The sequence below is a fragment of the Rhodnius prolixus genome, unplaced genomic scaffold (assembly GCF_049639745.1).
Source record: "Rhodnius prolixus isolate KJV_2025 unplaced genomic scaffold, Rpr scaffold_13, whole genome shotgun sequence".
NCBI classification, from domain to species: Eukaryota; Metazoa; Arthropoda; class Insecta; order Hemiptera; family Reduviidae; genus Rhodnius; species Rhodnius prolixus.
The window spans coordinates 7894717-7916626 of NW_027411583.1; the positions used below are offsets into that span (position 1 = coordinate 7894717).

Below are 21910 nucleotides of genomic sequence, written 5' to 3' on the forward strand. Positions count from 1 at the left end.
TACATCCGTATTTAATTAAGACTGATTGTGCTAATGGTTTTTAAAGTCGAATTTAATTAATGGTGGTTAAACTGATTATATGCCAAGCCGCCGGAAGTCGACTAAGTTCTTGTTATTTCTTTTAAATCCTATTGTGTAAATTTACACCCAAAAAATAAATAATTGCATAAACTTTACAAATAAAATAATGGCTTATAAATAGTGAAATTAGATTTAACCATTTCCCCAGTTAAGTTAGAGAAGTCCGTGGTAGTAGTGCAGGAAAAGCTCAGTGTGGAAATGAACTAATAAAAGTCAGTGTGACTTCTTCTACGTAGAAACGGGAAGGTTCATCTCATCGCCCAGTTTCTGTTCGTCTATGAATTCCACACTGACTGTGCCGACATTCCGTTTCCTCTCTGCCCCTTCTTTATTACATTTCCAACAGTTAATCTTCCTCACCGGCTTTATTATCTTTTGCCAGTTTTCATGTCCTTAATATTCTTTCCATTACTACTGCTTTCCTTAATCTTCATCACCTTACGCCGGGCTTAATCTAATTCCACAAAGACACTTCTTTTGCCTTTTTTTTTTTATGAACCAATCTAACTTTGCCTTTTTTATTATTATTATTTACTCGTATTTGTGAATGTATTTAAATAAATATAGTAATGGGCAAAACTAAACGCAGTTTATATATTTGTAATCGCTGTACGAGGTACGTATAAGGTTTCAATAAAATCATAGGAGTAGTTTAAGAGAAAATCTATATGGGAAAGTGGCATTTCCGGGCAGACATTTCTCCCCAAATTTAGAAATTTTAGTTTCCGGTAGGACAGTTGTATAAGGGTTGATCGTCAAAAAACTGCACAAAAAAGCGTAACGTTGAAAAACACCTAACTTTGACAATTTTTTTTCTCTTTTTCTATAAAAGATTAAATTCCCAAATTTTCTTTATAATATAGGGCAAATCCTCCTTTATAACTGTATTTTTTTTTTTTTGTGCAACAACCCAGATAGATTTTCTGATAGATTTTGAGAAAACAGTTGCAGAAAATGAGCCAATACGGTCTGTCGTTGTAACCTTTTTTTTGTAAACAACGTACCGCCTAACCGCGTGAACTGATTTCCATGAATGAGGTGTCATTCGATTCGGAATTTAATGTAGATGTGCTTTTTATCTTTTGGAGGGGGTTCTCAAAGCTGTGAATCGAATAAGAGAGGAGTTAGCCCCATTTATGTAAGGCCCTTCCTCCAAAATTATAACTGCTAATTTCCTTAACAAAAACTTAACAGTTTAAAAAGTTAAGTGTTACATACTATACAGGTGTTAATATCGTACAATTAACAGTAAAAACGCTTTAAAAGAGAGCCCTAATCAGCCCTTCTTCCAGAGGTGCCTCCTTGATCGAATTTCCCGTGAGAATTGTTTTAAAGAAAACTTACAGATCTATTATTAGTGAAAACAACTTTAAATGAATTCGTTATAACTAGTTTTTTTGTAAAAAAAAACAACAACATATTTTCCGACTAAGTAAATCTCAGTGACGTATACTTCCGATGAAAACATAAAATTGGAAATCCGCAAGATTGGAAATACGTAAGAGATAGGAAAACTACAACCACTGCAGTAAGTTTTACGTTTTTCATAGGAAGAAGAAAACCCCAAACAGCTGATCTGCACCCTTTGCGTTTTTTTTTGTTTCCGGAAAAACATGAACGCTTTTTTTTTTCTTTTTTTTTTGTATCCGGTAACGATATAATGATATACAACCGTAGTACCATAGTAACATGTTCTCGCGATGAATGAGAAGGTGGCGCAACTATTCCCGAATGCTAAACGACCATCCTCCTCCCACAGGGACTCTATCATCGTCCCTGCTTTACCACAACCACCACGAAACCTTTCCTCAACTCTGGTGAGCCTGGAGACAGAACTCCAGCGAGTTGTGGCACACGAGATCCCGTGGTACCATTTAAAAGGGACTCTGTCTCCTATTTTGAAGGCCTATAATGGTCACTCTCCCAGCCATGCACAGCTCATGGCTTACAGGTTTCTCTACACCCTCCTGGTGTCAGCTTGGGCTTACTACACCATTCCAGGTATTGCGCGTACACGTCCCCTATTAGTCGCCTCTTACGACAGGCAGGGGATACCGTGGGACTATTCTCAGCCGGTCCCACACGGAGAGTACCATACCAACAGTTGGATACTTAGATTAAGTCACTTCAGAACTATGCTAGCTTAAATTTTTGGGTCCAATTAAATTACCCATAAAAATATTGCACATAAAGCGCCAAAAAATTCATTTCCATCTAATCAATCGAAATGAAAAAAAATTCAAAATCAAATAATGGTGAAATTTAAAGAAATTAAATTAAGTAGTTGAAAATGGCGTGACTTGAAAACAAAACAAGAAAGAAGATCTGGCAAGAGGAATAAAAAATGAGTAGAAACGTTACATGGTAGTAGTGGTAATAAGTCCAAGTTTTTAGTATTGGTGTCACGTCAGTGGCTCACTAGTAAAAGTAATGGGGGGGTAGATGCGGGAGAATTCACTGGAGGCCATGGAAATTTTACAAAGTCTTCTACCATTCAGTTGCTTCTCTGTGGGGGGCGTCTCCTTGTCGTGAATCGGAAAAATTTCAATTTGGGTGTCAAGAAAAACTGTGGGTTGTAAGAAACACTGTGCACAAATACCTAATGTGACTGATGTTTTTTTAGTTTTTTCTTTATGAAATAATTTTCTTTAAATTTGCTAGCGGAAAATTTGATAATTCTGTCAATATAGCGAAAAAGAAAAAGTTAAACAAACTCAGAGGTATGTCTTCTGTTTTTGGAACGATTATCGTCAGGCGATGATATTGATTGAAGAGAATCGTTCCAAATAAATAAACCAATCAGTTTTCAAATCATAATGTCGCTGCTTCCATATTTATTGAGCGGAAACTTGTACAAGAGAGAGAGAGAGAGAGAAAACAAAAATTGATTGAATAGGTTATCTTTTAAACAATTCGCTACCTTCCAGGATGGTTATAACCAGCTTATTAATGGTTCATGGCCTCAATAATCGCTGCTTTAAGAAACCATTGAGAGATGATCTGTTAAATTACAATTACTTTCAATGAAACTTCATCGGCCCCCATATTGCTAATAGCCTTGAGTCTCTGTCGTTCATTATATCCTATTTGGCGTTATCCTTTCGTTTATTCCTCAAGGAAGACCCAGTCTAGCTCATTGATATTGTAATAGCCCTTTTTTCCTCTTCTTCTTCCGCTTATCCCTTCTTCCGCTCTGTAATTAATTATTGTAATTACAATTTAAAAGAAGTGAATTTGGCTGTAGTTAATTATTAGGATTTTAAGGCACAACATAATTGGGTGGAAAATTGTTAGATCAGATTTTTTTTTTCTAAAAAGAAAATAATTTTCCCAGAAAACAATACGTGGATGTGTGCGAGGAAAATTCTGTTTTCATTTTTTATTTATTTATTTTTAGTTTTTTAATTCCTCGGTCCCAAGTTTATTCTTTATAATTTTGAGTGTTTCTTTCCTTTTCTCTCACTCTGTCACTTCCCTTCTCTCTCTCTCTCTCATTGTCCATTTCCTTTTCTGCAAAAAAAAAGGTCAGATGAGATCCTTTATAGATTATAAATGGATGTAAATTTGAATTCAATTCATTACCGAAGACCTTAAGTATATTTCACTTAAGTTATGATCTGCAGAACCAGTAAAAAAATAATCAAAATATCATTTTCTTGACAGTTCATTTTGTGAACATTGGTCAGCTTCGGGTATTTTTCCTTCGTTTCAAGATGTCTTGAGAAACGGCAAAACTGCAACCCAAAAGAATGAATTCTGTTCAGAAACTGTACGTAAAAAGATTTTTTAAAATCATTTGTAAAATTTTAGAGTAAAAGTAAAGTAAAAAGTAAAGTAATTGCCTATTTTTTCAGGCAGGCTTTACGTCCAACTACCAAATTAGGTGTCGTGGACGGAGGCGACAAGCAAACATACTTTACTATAAATTTCTCATATTAACCATTAAATAAAATCCAAGAACTAGACTAGTACCGCAATATATCTTAGCTTTGCGGGTCTAGCCTATGAACGCCTAACATACTTTACTATAAATTCTCATTTTAACCATTAAATAAAATCCAAGACCTAGACCGGGTATCGAACCTACTAAACCAACAATACATCTTAGCTTTGCGGGTCTGGCCTAAAACCGCTCGGCTACCGTGGCGCCCTAATGACTTATTTAAAACAAGGATATGATTAAAATTATATATTGAAGTAAACATTAATTTAGTGTTAGTTGTGCATGATCGTAAACTAAAGCCTGCCCTTGCAGGCTTCCTATCCTAAATCCTGAAGTTAATCACGCATAAAGTAATTCCACCGACCCTTTCTGCATAGTGTGTATGTTGAAAGTGTCAGTATTTTGTATTGTTTGTATTCTTAGGCTAAGGATAAACCCGCAGGGACGCCAAAAATCCCTGAAGAAGTGGCTAGTCCACTTCTTCTTTACGGGAAAAACGATTGGTGGAAATAATTTCGCACTCTGTTCTAAAGTAAAAGCGTTTGTTCACAACTATTGAATATTTGATTATATAGTGGTGACCTATTAAATCAATAGATATTAAATCAATAACGCTCTAGCCTGCTATTAATGTTAAATAAGAATAATAGAATTTTCAGCATAATTAACGATTAAACAGGCAAAAATTGAATTATATTTAAATTTAGTATTAAGCAAAAGTAGTTTAAAAGATTCAAAATTACTTAATAATTTAAATTTTAATTGCTAAATTCTATCCAGTCAACACAATCCTGAAATCCTCCCTTCCTCTTCCCACCCACGTTCCAGTGGGATTCCCACGCCGAGATCTTGGGTTCATCAAAAACTAGGGTCATTGGCGCCCGTAGCTTCTTACAGCACACTGTCCGATGATGGAGAGTGTTGTCTGTAACGAGAGAATACAATCCAGAGTCCCGGTAATGCACTGAAGCTCTGGAGACCTCAATGATCTCAGAATTTGACGTGTCTCAAAAAGAAAAATACAAAATAAAATAAAAAAAATCTAAAGATCAACAAATTGTGGATAAAATAAATAAATTTATTTTTAAATTGATGCTGTTCCCCCGCATGTATCCCATGAAATATGCAACGAGCAAAAGGTGAATTATTGTTGGTTTTTGGCCAAAGTTGGTTGCTAACAATTGGTTCATTGTCAACAGAAATTAATCCAAAAGTAGATGAAGGTTTCTCCATAGATTTTCTACAAAAAAAGAAATGGGAGGCTGAATAATGGGAGGTATTTCTCTGGAAGATAATAAGAGGCCCCAAAACTAACATTTCCGGTGTAATGGGCAATAGACGACGATTGCAGGAGTACGAAATAACCTGCAAACGTAGCCTTTGAAGAAAGAGTACAGTACAGTAAAAGCTCTTTATTCGCGGGGTATATGTTCCATAAATATGCTGCGAATACAGAAACCGTGAATACGGAATAGTAATTTATATGGGATTATAGGGGATACGTTCCTAGCTGACAAAATAAAAAAAAACTAATATATAAAAAAATCAATTTAATTGAAGTTTTTGAACATTTTGATTAATTATCTTAAGGCTGAGGCAATGGTTTGAAGAATTTTGTAATTTCCTCTTGCTTGGCAGTTTTTAAAAGCTTTTGTTTGCAGTCAAAGTTTGAACTTGCCACTACAACTACCATCAGGTTCTTTAAAATGAGCGTAAAGATACTTTGCCTTCTCCCGGACCATTGGACCACTCAGGGGCACCCTTTTTTGGATGCGGTCTTCGATCCATAATGACAACGCCACTTCCATTTTTCCTATTGCTGGATCACGAACAATTTTCGCTGACAGTGAAGTTGAAGCTACAGACGATCTTATTTTATCTTCGGATTTTTTTATCGATCGTACAGTTGATTTCGTTGACATTGAATGAGCGTGATATGAATGCAAATGACTCTCCAAGGCGTAAACTATCAAGCATTTCTATTTTCACTTTAAGCGGTAACAGATTTTTTTTCGTGTCGAAACTCGTTTCTCATTTTTTTTTTTAGTTGACATAAATTAGAAAAATAGCGGTAGAGACGTGTTACTCGATCACAATTTTTGTAACGAATGTGAAAGACGAAACAATAGAACACGCAAAGCGGCTTTTACCATAGAACGGAACAGCAACATTTAAAAATATACTTTATTCATTGAGTAATAAGGTTGCTTTCATTCTGTGCGTTTACATTCTCAAAAACACCGATCGCGGCGAAGGCGGCATATGCCAAAGTCCTCGGCGATATCATTTAACAACATACTTTAGGCAAAGTTGTAATAAGATCTGTTTTACTTTTTTTTATTAGTCCATTTTGACGGCATTTACAAAGGATATTGGGTTGGATACCTATTGGAATCCTTTTATCATAATTTACTTCCGCGAATATCCGCGAATATAGGAATTGGGTCGCAATTTTTTAATCCGCGAATAGTGAAAACGCGAATGAAGGAAGCGCGAATGAAGGAGCTGTTACTGTACAAGGATCAAAAATTGAATAAGCAGCCCCTTATTCACACAGACGCCAGATGATTTCTTTACAGCAACCATCAAGATATATAAAGACTCTTAGAATCTGTGAACATAAGTAGAAGAATGATACTACACCCGGTAACACCCAGTAACTACACCATCTTCCAAATCCTCTGTTGAAGAGTAAAGTGAGTCTTCTCCAGCTCTCCACAGAATCTAAAGGAGCCAATCACGTTCTAGAGCTTCTAAATCGATCTGAGAGGAAATCCGTCATTATGCAAAGTCCTGGTTCTTGCTCAGGATGAGGTTTACTAAGAGAAGATCGTGTTCCATTTAATACCTGATTTGTTATTATTATTTTGATTTCTCTAGTTAAAAAAAATGTTTTATGAATTTTCTTTTCAAGAATATTAATGAAAATTGAAATAGAATAGAATTGCTTTCAAGTTTTTCATTGGACTATCTGAGGTTTACGGAAGTGTAAATAATACCACCGGATGTTATAAGTTAAAAAGGCGAGCGAAAACTGATTTCTAAATTAACGTTTATTTTTTAATTAATTTACCACTTTGAAGATGATGCTCAGTTTTTCCTCTTTGCGTTAATAATAAATTAGGAAACGATCTCTCTTTTCTTTTTTCCATTTTCTTTTTTTTCCAACGAATTCAAGTACAGCTTTTATAATTAAAGTTATTATTAAATAACTTCAAAAAAGAAAAGAAAAAGGAATTCAATTATTTTGTTCTAATTACTTTTCTGATTAAGAGAAAGTCAAGTTCATGCAACGTTATTATTTTTTCATTTCCTGTTTTAGTCAGATGCCCAGAGAATGTGGCTGTAAAGCTCTACTATAGCTTCCCTCAGTGGTGTGGTTAATAGAGTGTATGTACTATATGCACCGTCATAGTCAGTGGGCTCGCTACAGTTTCAACAACTTCCTCTGCAGGAGCTATGCCCTTCCTGGAGGTTCTCCAGAGAGAGCCTGGGTGTGTGGTCATCGCAGTCTCCTGGTGATAGAGCTGGGATATGTCCTACTAGACAAAGTGGTGGAGTACGGAAAGCGGGGTTGTTATCACCCCCTGTTCGGCCGGTTCCCCATCCCTTGGGATTTAGAGAGCCTGCGTTGGTTATCAGTCTATACACACCAAAGTGCTCTACCAACTCCTTATTTTGGGGCCAATTCTGCAATAACTGTGGATACATTTTGAGGGAGATCCACCATTATAACGGGCAGCCGGCCATCCTCTCTTCTTAGAGCCATGTTGTGGGTATCGGAGTGAAGCATGATGCCTAAGCTCTAAGAATTCTAAAAGAATTGGCTAGACTGAATGACAGAGTAGAGTAAGATCGTGAAGAGAGTGTAAGAATGAATCCTCAGGGAGTGAATGCAATGCCTGGATGCAATTGAGTGTCCCGAGCGGTGGTCTGGTGTCCTTATACGATATACTCTAAATATAAACTATTTCTAAAAGAATTGGCCTAAACTGAACGACAGAGTAGAGTAAGATCGTGAAGAGAGTGTAAGAATGAATCCTCAGGGAGTGAATGCAATACCTGGATGCAATTGAGTGTCCCGAGCGGTGGTCTGGTGTCCTTATATACTCTAAGTATAAACTATTTCTAAAAGAATTGGCCTAAACTGACTGACAGAGTAGAGTAAGGTCGTGAAGAGAGTGTAGGAATGAATCCTCAGGGAGTGAATGCAATGCCTGGATGCAATTGAGTGTCCCGAGCGGTGGTCTGGTGTCCTTATATACTCTAAATATAAACTATTTCTAAAAGAATTGCCTAGACTGAATGACGAGTAGAGTAAGGTCGTGAAGAGAGTGTAAGAATGAATCCTCAGGGAGTGAATGCAATGCCTGGATGCGATTCATTACCCTGAACGATGGTCTGGCGTACTTATATACTCTGGTACTTGGACATCTTCTTCTGTTCTGAGCCCTACCTAGCTTTAACCCTTTAAACCTTTCTTAAAACTTTTTTTAAAACTCTTTTATAGAGTAACTATTACTAGAACCCTAAAGTAGATTCCAAGAGCCAAAGAAATTTCTTCATTAGTTATCTTAAAAGCCTTAAAAGTTAATTACGGGCTATAAGACCGAATTGCAGCAAATTATCATTCAATATAATTAATATTGATGTAAATTAATTATGTATTTATTGCCTGCTCCAGGTGAAGACAGTTGGAAGTACGTGAACCAACCGAAACGAGCTTCTGAAGATTTGCACCAATTGAAGCACTTATCAGTCGGTAAGTAATTTTATGTCTTTCAAATAACTTTAAGTAATGCATTTGTAATTAATGCATTTATTGTTTCTTCGAGGGTTTTTCTTTCTGCATGACGTAGTTGCTCTCAAGCATGCTAGGATCTTCGGCGTCCTCTTTCAAAAGACAGTAAAAAAAAACCACACATAGCTTTTTTCAAAACCATCCTTCTAGCTCGGTCCTGGGTCTTCTGCCTTACTTCAAAATCCCCACTCGCTTAGGTTTTGCATTTTGGTTCTGTCTACAACTCATCTCAAGCAAACTTCCAACGATGTTCTTTGGAGGGAGGGGGGCTTCTCTAATTACCAAAAATTTTTCGCACGACCAAATCTATATCAGAGCCTTGCCGATCTTCTCCATTTAGTTAGATACAGTCTATTGATTTCTTATTTTTTGTGACGGGTGTAAAGAGAATGTATATCAATGTACTTTAAATTACAGGAAACGTCCATTGATGTTTCCGGTAACATTATTTTCATTAAAAAATTGAAAGAACATCTAAAAAAATACATTTATTTAATCAGACACAAATTTGGCTCTATTTGTCCAATTCCTAACTGAATATTAACTTAGCTTCCCTAAAAAAATAAATAGAAAATTACATTTATCCCATTCATCCCCAAAAAAAGCACAAATCTTACATTTTTCTTCGTTTTAAATTAAGAATGATTTTTCAAATAATTTTTATCGATTAAAAAAAAAAAAATTACTTTAAACATCATAGCCGGAGATTAGCCATTCCTTTTACACTCTAATTGTTATCGATTACTCTTCTTTTTTTTTATCGACCTTCCCTAATATCGAACTTTACATTAACTAGTTTTTAGTAGAATTTTGAATTAATTTAACTTTTAAATTTATTTTAATTTAAAAAACAAAAAAATAGAAAATATTCTAGTTCTAGTTAATATTCTAGTTAAAAAACTAGATGATTTCATTTCGTAACTACATTATATTCCTATAATTTTAATATTCCGCCGCAATCCGTTGTTATTAACTTATGTCATATTGAATTTTTCGATAATTATCGATATGCTTACGATAAAAAATTGAAATTTTATATGGAAATCAGAACATTATAACCTCTCTTAAAGATCTAGGTTACGTAAATTTTATTCAAACAGCTGATGAGTATTACGTAATGGTTAATTACGAAATATATTCTTTTTTTTTCTCCGGATAATAAAATATAATTGAAAATTTAGATTCTTAAATAGAAAATGAAGGAAATTGTGATTAAAAAAAAAAAGCACCAAACAATGTGCATCCACTCCATTTTGTGACGTAAACAATCGATACTGCGCATTTCATTCTGTTCATTTCACGTTCAGACACAATGGTGAATAGATCGCACACAATGGTGTGCAGATTTATTTGGTGGAAAGTTTTTAGGTGAGTAACATTTTTTGTGAATAACGTTTTTTGCTAAATCTATCGAGTTTAAAGCATTTAATGTTATCGTTTTCTTTGTTTTTTTATTATACTCGTATATTTCTTTTTTTAAAGACGTAATCTTGCGTAATAAGGAGCTCTCAATGGATCAGCTGCAGGAAACGATTTTCTTAATTGTACTAATAGCCGGTTTTCACCAGAGGTGAGTCATTCAGATTATTCTATCTAAAAATAGACAGTACTATCTGAAAGACAGAGATTCTTTTTAAAGTCCGTTCATTTATGAATGAATTGTGATTAATGAATGATTAAAATTTTGATATTCATTAAAAAAAAAATTTGAATTGAACAGAGAAGTATCATTATGAACTATTGCTGAGAAGTTAGTGATTATTTTGATCACGCATGCGCATTTCAATTAAACAAAAAAGTACCATCAACACCTTAAATATTAAACAGATTATTGAATTAGGTGTGCTAAATTATATTTTGTGAATTGAATTAATGGGTTCATTCAACTCTTTAAAAGACCATCACTAGCACGACGTTGAATGGCTCTTCTCTAAAGAGAATTAGGTTCGCTCGGTACCATCTCGTTGAGACAACTCTCTCAATTATTGATAATTATCTTTGTTCAATGTTTTAAAGCCTACTTTGTTGGGTGTAGGTTTTTTTTAACTGGTCTCTCTGACAAAAGTTTTAGCCATGGATGTTTGCCCTCATCAGTGGCAGTTATATGATACGAAGGTGTGTGTAGGGAGGGGGGAGTTGAAAAATAAATAAGAGAAAGGAAAAAGTCAATACAATTGTTAAGATAAATTTAGATTTTCACTTGTATCAACTGAACAATCTGTGGGTAAATCGTTAGCAGCGTGCGAATCCAATAAAAGCTAAATCTACTAGATCTATATCCACCGGATCTTCTACGAAATCAACAGAAATCAAGATGTCTATGAATTGTGGACTGTAAAAGATAGTATTGTAGTATAGTATAGTATAGTATAGTATAGTATTAGTAGTCGCTAAATCTTTTGTAGTAGCACAGACCACTTCAGATGGCTGTATTTCGGGTGTGTAAATGTTGTTCATGTTGTTAGACTGGGGGTACCCGCAGGGACGCCAAGATCCCTGAAGAAGTGGCTAGTCCACTTCCCCCCTACGGGGTAGAAAATTTGTAGTTTAAAGATTAGTAATATTAATATTAGTATTTAGCGTTACTTAAGGTAGTAAAAGAATACAAAAAAGTCCTAAATTCTCTGTGCCAGAGACTTTAACAATTTAAACATTGAGCTCACTACAGTATGGTTTCAAAAATAGAGAGATAAAACAACGCCAAGAAATGTACCCAAGAAAAATACCAAGTGGTTAAATAGATCTGCCAATTAGTTAAAATCAAGGCAGGCTAACCAACCTCTCTGCACAAGAACAATATCTAGGCTCTAGTCATCACTTATTCCAGGATTTGTTATGGAGCCATAATTATCATAAGATATACAACCAACTCTTTATCATTAAACTCTAATCTCGAACGAATATGGTCCTGTGGAAGTTGAATGGAGTGCTATCGCGAAACTGGCCAAATATTGAACCCCAGTCTCGACCAGGAACTTACTGGAAAAAGATCAACAGAGCCTGTCCATCCTGGAGCTTGGTGGGTGGAAACAGCGTAGAACAAGTTCCTCACATTGGTAACCGACTTCTCGCCGATATAACACATGTATTGCGAACCATCAAGTCACTACTTAGACTTAGCATGTTGCTCACCCCCATATTAAAGTGTAGACACAGAAAAGCCCAACTTGGTTGGGAGGAGATTCGAAACTATGACTTGGGTAATTGACTAAGGCCACCAGAAGAGTGAAGAACGAACGCTTGTCATAAACTTGAGTCTATTTTTAAAGCTTAAGCTGATACTTTTACGTGTTTCGCATATGTATAGTATGTTTTGTGCATGAAGTGAATAAATAATGTATTACCTGATCTAAGAAATAAGAAGTTATGACCGGACATGAGAGGCGAGATACATATCATTCTGTCCAAGAAATGATAAGGAGGAAGTTCCGTCGGTAAAATCCGAAGGCCACATTAAGCAGAGGGCAAATATCGTACGAAACTTTAGAAATGAAGCTCTTTCAATAAACTAATCTTAAATTCTTACAAATAAAACGTTAAGATTTCATCTAATTTTTGGAAAGATAAAGCAAAGTTGATTGAAGAAGTTTTTATTTAAAATAAATGGATGAAAATATTTTTAGAAATTTCAAGTTCTTAGATAAAGCACAGCAAAAAGCAGCTGGTAACTTTTATAAGAAGCTTTTTTTATAGTACTCCCTTTATCATACAGACAAACTTATAACAACAATATGGTTGTCATACTTACTTTGCAACAGAAATGATCCAAACATTGTAAAAACTACCAATATACAGTCATATGTTCAAAGAAAACTCGTCCTATTTTCTAGACAACTATTTCCATCCTGAAAGTACGCTACCTTAGAGAATTTCCACCTATATATTTACAACAAAGCATTCTGTACATGTATTGGGATTTCTATAACAGAAAATGTACAACTGGGAAACTAGATTTTATGTTAGCGAAGCAAAAACTTGGTGATATATGAAAGGAGGGGAAAAAATTGAACCTGGGTAATATTTTATTTATTTTTTAAAGAATGTTGGCAATCCTTATTGCTCGGATTTATCCAAATAAAGGCAGCAATGTTCAGTATAACTTTTATGCTGCTTTGTAAGGATTTCGAATGCCGCCTGTGATGGACGAAAAATCGATGCCACGATCTCTGTGCCGAGCTAAGCTGGAAATTTCCCAGAACTGAGACAGATTCAAGGCTTAAACTTGACGAAGTTATGGCGAATTTTTTGAAAGAACGAACTAGAAGTGAACTAGCCTTTATTTTCCGCCTCCTTGACAAAATTCAACTTCTAAAAATTAATATATTAAAACTGTTTCCGGTAGGACAGTTGTATAAGGGTTGAGTGTCAAAAAGTGCACGAAATATAGGGCAAATCCTCTTTTATAACTGTAATTTTTTTTTTTTTTTTTTTGCAACATCGTAGATGTAATGGATTTCGAGAAATACGTGGCTGAAAATGGGCAAAACATTTTCAGAAAATGTTCTTGTTCTTCCTGTTACCTTTTTTTTGTAAACAACGTAGCGCCTAAACGTGTGAACCGCTTTTCATGATTGGGATTTATATAAATTGTACAATTTAAATAATATGTGGCTCTTTTTTAAAAATTATTCCTTTAGTTTGGTACACCAGGACTGAGCCACACTCTTCGGAAAGTTACAAGTGCTTGACTTTTAACGTTTCAACAGCATAATAAATCTTTGCTGAGTTTTGGTCTCCTCAACCAATTTCCATTAGTCATTCCTGTCCTGTGCTGCCGCTCTCCAGTCGGCGATATTCAATATCGTCCTCGCATCACCGTCCCATCCATTGCAGCTTCTGCCTCCCTACTCTCCTCGCACCATGGAGGTGCTCGTTTTTAGAATCTACTGAAGAAAACCATAATTCATCAATATCCAGCATTAAAATCTTCTTGGCTAGGATTCAAGCCTTCTCCAGCAATGGACACCAGTTTCACGTCTTAGAAGAGCATTTGCATCTTCAGCAGATCCAGCATTGTCCAGCTATGACACTTTTCTTCTTCTTTTTACTGCTAAGATGTCCATCTCAATCTGCTACACCCACAATCCATTGCTGATCACAGTATCCCACAATTTTCATCACTTTGACTTTTGTGTGTTTGTTTACGACCTTAAGGGCACTGAAGATTATTCTGAAGAACTTTTATGATTTTTAAGAGTTGATGTGGCCCAGCAAGTACAGGACGTTTCGCCATTTTCATGCACCGCACATAAATCTCTTATATCGCACACAGTTCGATAATTCTTTGCTCAGTTCATCAGTATATCCAATAAAACGAAACTAGACGATTTACGAGGTGTGGCTATTAAATTACGAGACTTATGCTGTTACAGAAGAACTATGCAAGCGCCAAATCCTAACGACCGACAGCTGTGCAGCCTTCTCTTTCGATTGCAGCGTCTCACATGTTTCTAGAGAAATCTGTCTGACCGGAACCGTCGTTAGTGTAAGAGGTGTTAGTTTCGTTTTGCCGAAAACATGATACTACACAAGTAGTAGAGCAACGAATTGTCGTGAAGTTTTACATCAAAACTTGATAAAACCGCTACTGAAACTTATCTTTTATTAAAAGAAGTTTATGGCGATGAATGTTAATCACGTGCGCAAGTTTTTGAGTGGTTCAAGCGTTTCCAAGATGGCCGAGAAGACGTCGGAGATGATGACCCTTCCACGTCCAAAACGGATAAAAATATCCATTATAATTAATCTACATTGCTACCGTGAGGTGCTTGCTCAATTCCGTGAAAGAGTAAGGAAAAACGAGTCGATTTGTGAAAGAACAAGTCACGGGGTTCTCGATCAAGACAACTCGCCGGCTCACACTGCACTGTCAAGACGACGTTTCTAACCGTACAACATCCCAGTTTTAGGCCATCCGCCTTATTCACCTGACCTGGGCCCCATGTGACTTTTATCTGTTATCCCCAAAGTCAAATCTGCATTAAAAGGAACATGATTTCAGTCCGTTGATGGCTGTGAAAGAAAAAGTGGCACGCGTCATGCAGGAGCTCACCAGAAAAAGACTTCCAGCACTGTTTCGAACAATGGTAAATTCGCATGGAGCGTTTTAGGGGAGTGGTGTATATTGAAGGTGATAATAACTAAATATGTGTAAATTTAAAATAAAATGTTTTATAGCAATAGCCACACCTCGTATCTTGCCTTTTAGAACATCAAACTGCTGAGAGACCATATTCCAGACAATAAGCCTATCTTAAGCATTTATTAAAGCCTAACAAATTCATCATTTATTTGATTCTGGAAAGCATTATTTCCTAGACTATAGAGTAAGTTCAAAATCGGACACATAATATACTAGAAAAAAAAAGTAACAACAATGCTAACCACATCATAGAATATAAATCTAAAAATGTTCTCTGTAAATAAACCAACAGATGACAGAGTTGACATTGTAGAAAAATATTGGGTATGCCAGTGAGGTTAGAAGTGAGCAAGAAATGTAATATAACAAAAAAATATATGGAAAATAAAGGAAAAAGGTAAAATGAAGAATGGAGCAGCAAAAACAAGATAGAAAAATATGCAAATAAAAAGGGGAAAATGTCAATGCCATTCCTCTGGGCATATTGCAGGGATAAGTGTCTCTCCTCCGCACCCATCATATCTCATCCCTTCATGTTTTCTTCATTATTGTTCTAATCCTTATTAAGATGGCTGAAATTTATACTTTATCCCAAATAGAAGGGAAATTATGCAATTCGGCAGCTTTTCGAGTCTAAATTTTTATAAAGTTCAGTGTTCCCCCTCCCCCCAGCACGAAATAATTTATTTTTTGTGGGGAGACTTAAAAGTGATTGGTTTCTTGCGAGTGTGTGTTATATTGAGACACGAGTTTAAAAAATATAATTATTTAATATACAATAAAACATATAACCATGAATACAAGATACATTTTATGAATGACGAAGAATCGGATCGAATATCACATGCAATGTTGTTCTTTCCCTCCCAGAGTTGCGCAGCCAGTTGGAAAGACGGGGTACAATTTTTGTTGGAGAAGAAACGGAAATAGACTGAGCAATATAAAAAGTGATTGGAAGACGATCGATTTATTTGTAGATTAGAAGATCAACCCGTTCCTGACAGAGACTGCAGAATTCGGCTTAATGTTGCAGAACTTTACAGTATGTAACATGACCCAGCCATTGTGAATTGTTCAGTTACAAAGGAACGAGTTTGTAAAACTTTAGCCTACCTTTCGTGATTCCTTCTGCACAATGCAAGCCGTATAATTTGCGCACAAAGTCAAGGAGGAAAGTAGTTGGTTGCCTCTAGATAATATGGTTCATTGTGTGACCCACACAGAAAGGAAAGAGTATCCTGGGTCCTAGACTCCCTTAACAACCAGAATTATTTCAAAGCCAACTGATTTTTTTTTTTTTTTTTTTTTGCTTTTTGCCGCAGCAGGAAAAGCTGCTGAAAGCTTGCGTGCTTTGTACGGGGGGATGGTGGAAACCACTTGACCAGGTTTCCTTTTTTTTTTGGAAAATACAAAAACTTTGCACATTTACACATCTCTATGGAGATCGTGGACGATCCGTGTATTAGAAGATCAAACCGTTGTTAATGGAAGACTGCAGAATTACAGAAATGTGTTTGGCATCACGCTAACGAATAACTAAATATCTTGTACACTGTAAAGTTCTTGCTACTAAGAAAAAGGCTTACTATCTCCTTGATAACACAAAATTATTTGAGTTGTCCCTAGATTTATTTGCAGCAGAAAAAGGAAGGAAATATTCCAAAAAAAAACAAAACCGATAATACTGATAAATGCAAAACTAACCCTCTTTAAGCTGGGAGTTATCTTTCAATTATCAAGAAGAGTTTTTTTTTTAAAATCTTTTTTCCTTTTTTAAGAACGCCAGATAGAACACGGAAACAGTCAAAGTCATGTTCTGATAGAAAGAGAGCAAAGTAGAACAAGAGGTTGTGGGGCCAGTGGATTGGCCCAGAGGGTTCAACCCGAACTCATTATCCCGGTCTAGCTGCTAATCTCTGTATTTATCGGTGACGTACCAATGGCGTGATACAAACACCTATCACGTGACCCTTACACTATCAAATCCAAAGCCCCTTGAACATAGCATTCACACTGATACCCAGTTATCAAAAGCTTTCATTCCGGGACGTGCTTTATATTCCCAAATCCCCTAACCAAACCTGTCCTTCATCTACCCCTTTTTCCCTATCTCTTTCATCTAATTCAAACTGAATAAATATTTATTCCTTTTTTTTTTTTGTTAATATCACAGAAAAAGTGGAAATTTCTTAATTAGCTTCTCTTAAACTTAAAAGAGAAAATACTCGTACATTGTAATTGTGCAGATTTTGGATTATACGTTTTCACCGTGTCCGTTTTGAGCTTTCCTATGACCGATAAACTTTTTTTATTTTTATTTTTTACAAATCGTCTACGATATATGGTAGGTTGATCGTCAAAAACTGCACGAAAAAGCGTAACGTTGAAAAACACCCAACTTTGACAATTTTTTTCTCTTTTTCTTTAAAAGATAAAATTCCCAAATTTTCTTTATAATATAGGGCAAATCCTCCTTTATAACTGTAATTTTTTTTCAACAACCCAAATCTAATAGATTTCGAGGAAAAAAAAAAGTTAGTAAAAACTGGAAAAAAACGACATTTTCAGAAAATGTCCTTGTTCTTCTTCTTCTTACCTTTTTTTTTGTAATCAACGTAGCGCCTAAACGCTTGAACCGATTTTCATGAATTTGGTTGAATTACAAAACGCCAAAATATTGAATCGATTTTTTGGTATTTGAAATTTTCTCAAAATTTATCGATTCATCGTACAGTGATTGTAAACTTTTAAATGTAAAACTTTTTTATTTGAATCAGTTTATCCGGAAATTACGATTAAAGAGCCTGGAATGGCAGATATAGTCTACAAATAAATCGATCGTCTTCCAATCACTTTTTATATTGCCCAGTCTATTTCTGCTTTCTCTCCAACAAAAATTATACCCCTGGCTGCGCAACTTAGGGGGAAAAAACTACATTGCACTATTAAGAGAGCAGAGTAAATATAAGGTCGTACACAAACACAAAAAAGTCAAACTTATGAAAATATGGGATACTGTGATCAGCAATGGAAAAAGAAAAGTGACTTAACTGGACAGTGCTGGGTCTGCTGAATTTGCAAAGGCTCTTCTAAGAGGAATGGCCATAAGGACTTGAAACTGGTGTCCATTGCTGGAGAAGACTAGAATCCTAGCCAAGAGGATTTTAATACTGGATATTGATGAAATACTGTTTTCTTCAGTAGACGCTAAAAAAAGAGCACCTCCATGGTGCGAGGAGAGTAGGGAAGCTGCAATGGATGGGACGGTGATGCGAGGACGATATTGAATATCGCCGACTGGAGAGCGACAGCACAGAACAGGAATGACTAGCGGAAATTGGTTGAGGAGGCCAAGACTCAGCAATGAGTTATTGTACTGTTGAAACGTTAAAAGTCAAGCACTTGTAACTTTCCGAAGAGTGTGACTCAGTCCAGGTGTACCAAATTAAAGGAATAATTTTAAAAAAAAGAGCCACATATTATTTAAATTGTACAATTTATATAAATCCCAATCATGAAAAGCGGTACACACGTTTAGGCGCTACGTTGTTTACAAAAAAAAGGTAACAAGAAGAACAAGACCAAGAACATTTTCTGAAAATGTTTTGCCCATTTTCAGCAACGTATTTCTCGAAATCCATTTCATCTGGGTTGTTGCAAAAAAAAAAAAAAAAATTTACAGTTATAAAGGAGGATTTGCCCTATATTTTAAAGGAAATTTATTGTCAAAGTTGGTTGTTTTTCAACGTTACAGCTTTTTCGTGCACTTTTTGACGAACAACCCTTATACAACTGTCCTACCGGAAACAGTTTTAATTCCTTGAAGGACAGACAGGAAGAACTGTTCATTGTGTACTGTAGCAGTGACGCAGATTGTTAAATATCTAGGAAGTCTGAGAAAAAGGGGGAGTTTTTATGAATTGGATGTTTTCATGGGTAAGGGATAAGGGATTCCAGAGGGATGCCATTTGAAGAAAGTAGGATTTATGGGATATGAGGAGGATCATCACAGAGAAAGAAAGAAAGGGAAAGTTCATTTCTTTGGCAACAATCTCTTACGATTCTCTCACAAGAAGAAGTAGGTTGCCATGGAATTGAGGCTTGGAAAATGAAGCAGAGGGTGTGGGAACGGTTCTCACCGGATATACACACACACATATATATATTATTTACAGTGTAGTAAATTCAAGATCAATATTTCAGTAGAATTAAAATTGTTCCCTTTAATGAAAAACAACCCCTTTTCTTTTTAATTGCCTATCATTTTAATTGGTTTGCAGATTTCACAGAATTTTTAACAAATGTACGATGTAAAATTTAATTAGAGAAAGAATAAAAAGATATTTTCTTTATTTTATTTTAGAGCAAAAAAAATAAATATAATTTTACAGTTAATTAAAAGTTGGAAAAACTTCCAGGGCAGATGTTTGATTTTCTGAAAATCCCCCCAAAGGTGCTTTTATTAGCTTACTTTACCTGGACAACTAATAGATAGCTGGGCGTTAAGCCCTGCCCTGGAAGAAAAAAAAAAAAAAAAAATGGCGATTGCCTTACGTTTCACTTTAGTTATACTATTAATCTACTTAATCTGGGTTGTTGCAAAAAAATTACAGTTATAAAGGAGGGTTTGCCCTATATTATAAAGAAAATTTGGGAATTTTATCTTTTATAGAAAAAGAGAAAAAAATTGTCAAAGTTGGGTGTTTTTCAACGTTACGCTTTTTCGTGCAGTTTTTGACGATCAACCCTTATACAACTGTCCTACCGGAAACAGTTTTAATTTGCCAACACTGTTTACTGTGTTCGATTCACAAAAGAAATATGAAATAAATGCAAGATTGTTTTGGTTTAATAGAAATCACTGTAAGTAATTGTAATGCGAAAGAAACTCAGAAAAGTAGAATAAAAGAGAAAAAGGGATAACGTCGTAGAACGTGGGGAGAATCAAATTGGCACGGACAGCGTTATGGCAGAAGTATATTACGAGTATGTCCATATACAGCAACATGTCAGAAGGAAAGGTGAAGATTGGGTGGGGTGAGAGGAGAAGAGAGAGAGGTAGTGAGCAGGAAAGCAAGCAAAGGTTAAGACCCGTTGAAATGAGTGTAAGAAACATGTATATGCTATATGGAGTGTTGAGTAGAGTAACACCTGGGTCTGCCGCCTCCGAGTTGATGTGTATAGAGAGAGAGAGAGAGAGAGGCGGTGTAGTTCAAGTGGCGCGCCCACTTCATATTCCGTGTTGCTTACGGTAAGTACAGAAGACCATCTGGTATAGTACTTCACTTCTCCGTACAACATCCGGTTTTTGCGCTCCACTACTTTTCCCAAAAGGTGTGCATTGCACTTACCTAAAAACTTTTCCCTTGCCCTTCCAGTATGCTGTACCTTCCCACCAACCTAGGGTCTCTTAACAAAATTTCCACCTTTACCTTATTACTACCACTGATGTAAATATTCCCAAGCGATATACATTTCAGCACACACTATCTTAGATTCATCTTTATACATATGTGAATATTTTCTTTTTCAACCATAAATTTATCTCCTTGGAAAAATAGGAAAAGAGGCTGAATAAATAATAATTTATGTATTTGAAAAGGAATAATCTTTATATCGAGAAAAAAGAAAAAAAAATCTTATATAGAAGTAAGGCGCCACGATAGCTGGGCGATGATAGGCTAGACCCGCAAAGCTAAGATGTATTGCTGGTTAGTGGGTTCGACTCCCAGTCTAGATCTTGGATTCTATTTAATGGTTAATATGAGTTTATAGTAAAGTATGTTAGGCGGTGATAGGCTAGACCCGCAAAGCTAAGATGTATTGCGGTACTAGTCTAGCTCTTGGATCTTATTTAATGGTTAATATGAGAAATTTACAGTAAAGTTTGCTAGTCGGTTATAGGCTAGACCCGCAAAGCTAAGATGTATTGCGGTACTAGTCTAGGTCTTGGGTTTTATTTAATGGTTAATATGAGAAATTTATAGTAAAGTATGTTTGCTAGTCGCCTCCGTCCACGACACCTAATTTGGTAGATGGATGTAAAGTCTGCCTGAAAAAATAGGCATTACTTAATAGAGGAAGCAGGAAGGGATTAGTTCAGCGGCTAGCGAACAGGATTTCCACTTTGGGATCCCGGGTTCATAGATTTTCACATTCTAAGAGCTTTTTGAAGCACACTGTCCGGTGTTAAACATTTTCATTGTACTGGAAAAAGCTATGGGTGCCAATAATCTTAGATGTTGGCGCGTCTTAAATTAAAAAAAAAAAAAAAAAAAAAACAGAGCAGCAGTTTTTGCAAAACGAGCGATCATCGCGACCTATAAGCTTCAATAAAATCATCCTTCTATTAACCCATATTAAATCATCGGCTCCACAGCAAAAACGCAATCCTAAAGCTCACTGCTGAGACGAGCCTTTGTGAAGCTCAACGCTGTGGACGTTTTTCTAATTTCCAGTTTCACTGGAAGTGTTTATGTTTTTTAGCATGCTATATTTACTGGGACGCCATTATCCCTGAAGAAGTTGCTAAGTCCACTCCCTACCAACAGAGGAGGAATCTTTAAGTGAGTGAACACTTTCGACTTCACCTTTAAACAGAGCTCAGATTTTCTGAGCGCGCTCAGAACTTGAAGACAGATTTCGTCCAAGCCCTAAAAAGAAAAAGAAGACCCCTACTCTGTCGGTATCATTAATGACATATAAATACCAGAAACAGGAAGCAAAAAGAGACAGGAAGAAACATGTTATCAATCAATCCTTTAGTAGGTGTGAAAAAAAGAATGTCTTCGTATCACGCTAATGATCGATCAGAAAGGATTTTCTTGTCCACCTCCTTTATTATCGATAAAGGAGCAAATAGATCGATAGACTAACACTAGCTTGCGCACTATAGTTTTCCCTCGGATACGGGAAAAAGAAAAAACGAAAAATGTATATAAAG

The 21910-nt window shown here is 35.8% G+C and overlaps 2 protein-coding genes across 4 annotated transcripts in view; one reads left to right on the forward strand and one right to left on the reverse strand.

The window, feature by feature from the left end:
- The window catches only part of LOC141448055 (uncharacterized), a 326177-nt gene that overhangs the window by 177977 nt on the left and 126290 nt on the right, over positions 1-21910 (forward strand). For all 3 annotated transcript variants that reach the window (XR_012454815.1, XM_074116094.1, XM_074116095.1), the window contains exon 5: positions 8709-8786. Coding sequence is in view for 2 of the 3 variants with exons in the window: in XM_074116094.1 (XP_073972195.1) it covers positions 8709-8786 (78 nt within the window). In the remaining variant the exon portion in view is untranslated. The remainder of the gene's footprint in view (positions 1-8708; positions 8787-21910) is intronic.
- The window catches only part of LOC141448056 (uncharacterized), a 251173-nt gene that overhangs the window by 174156 nt on the left and 55107 nt on the right, over positions 1-21910 (reverse strand). The gene's annotated exons all lie outside the window — the stretch shown is intronic.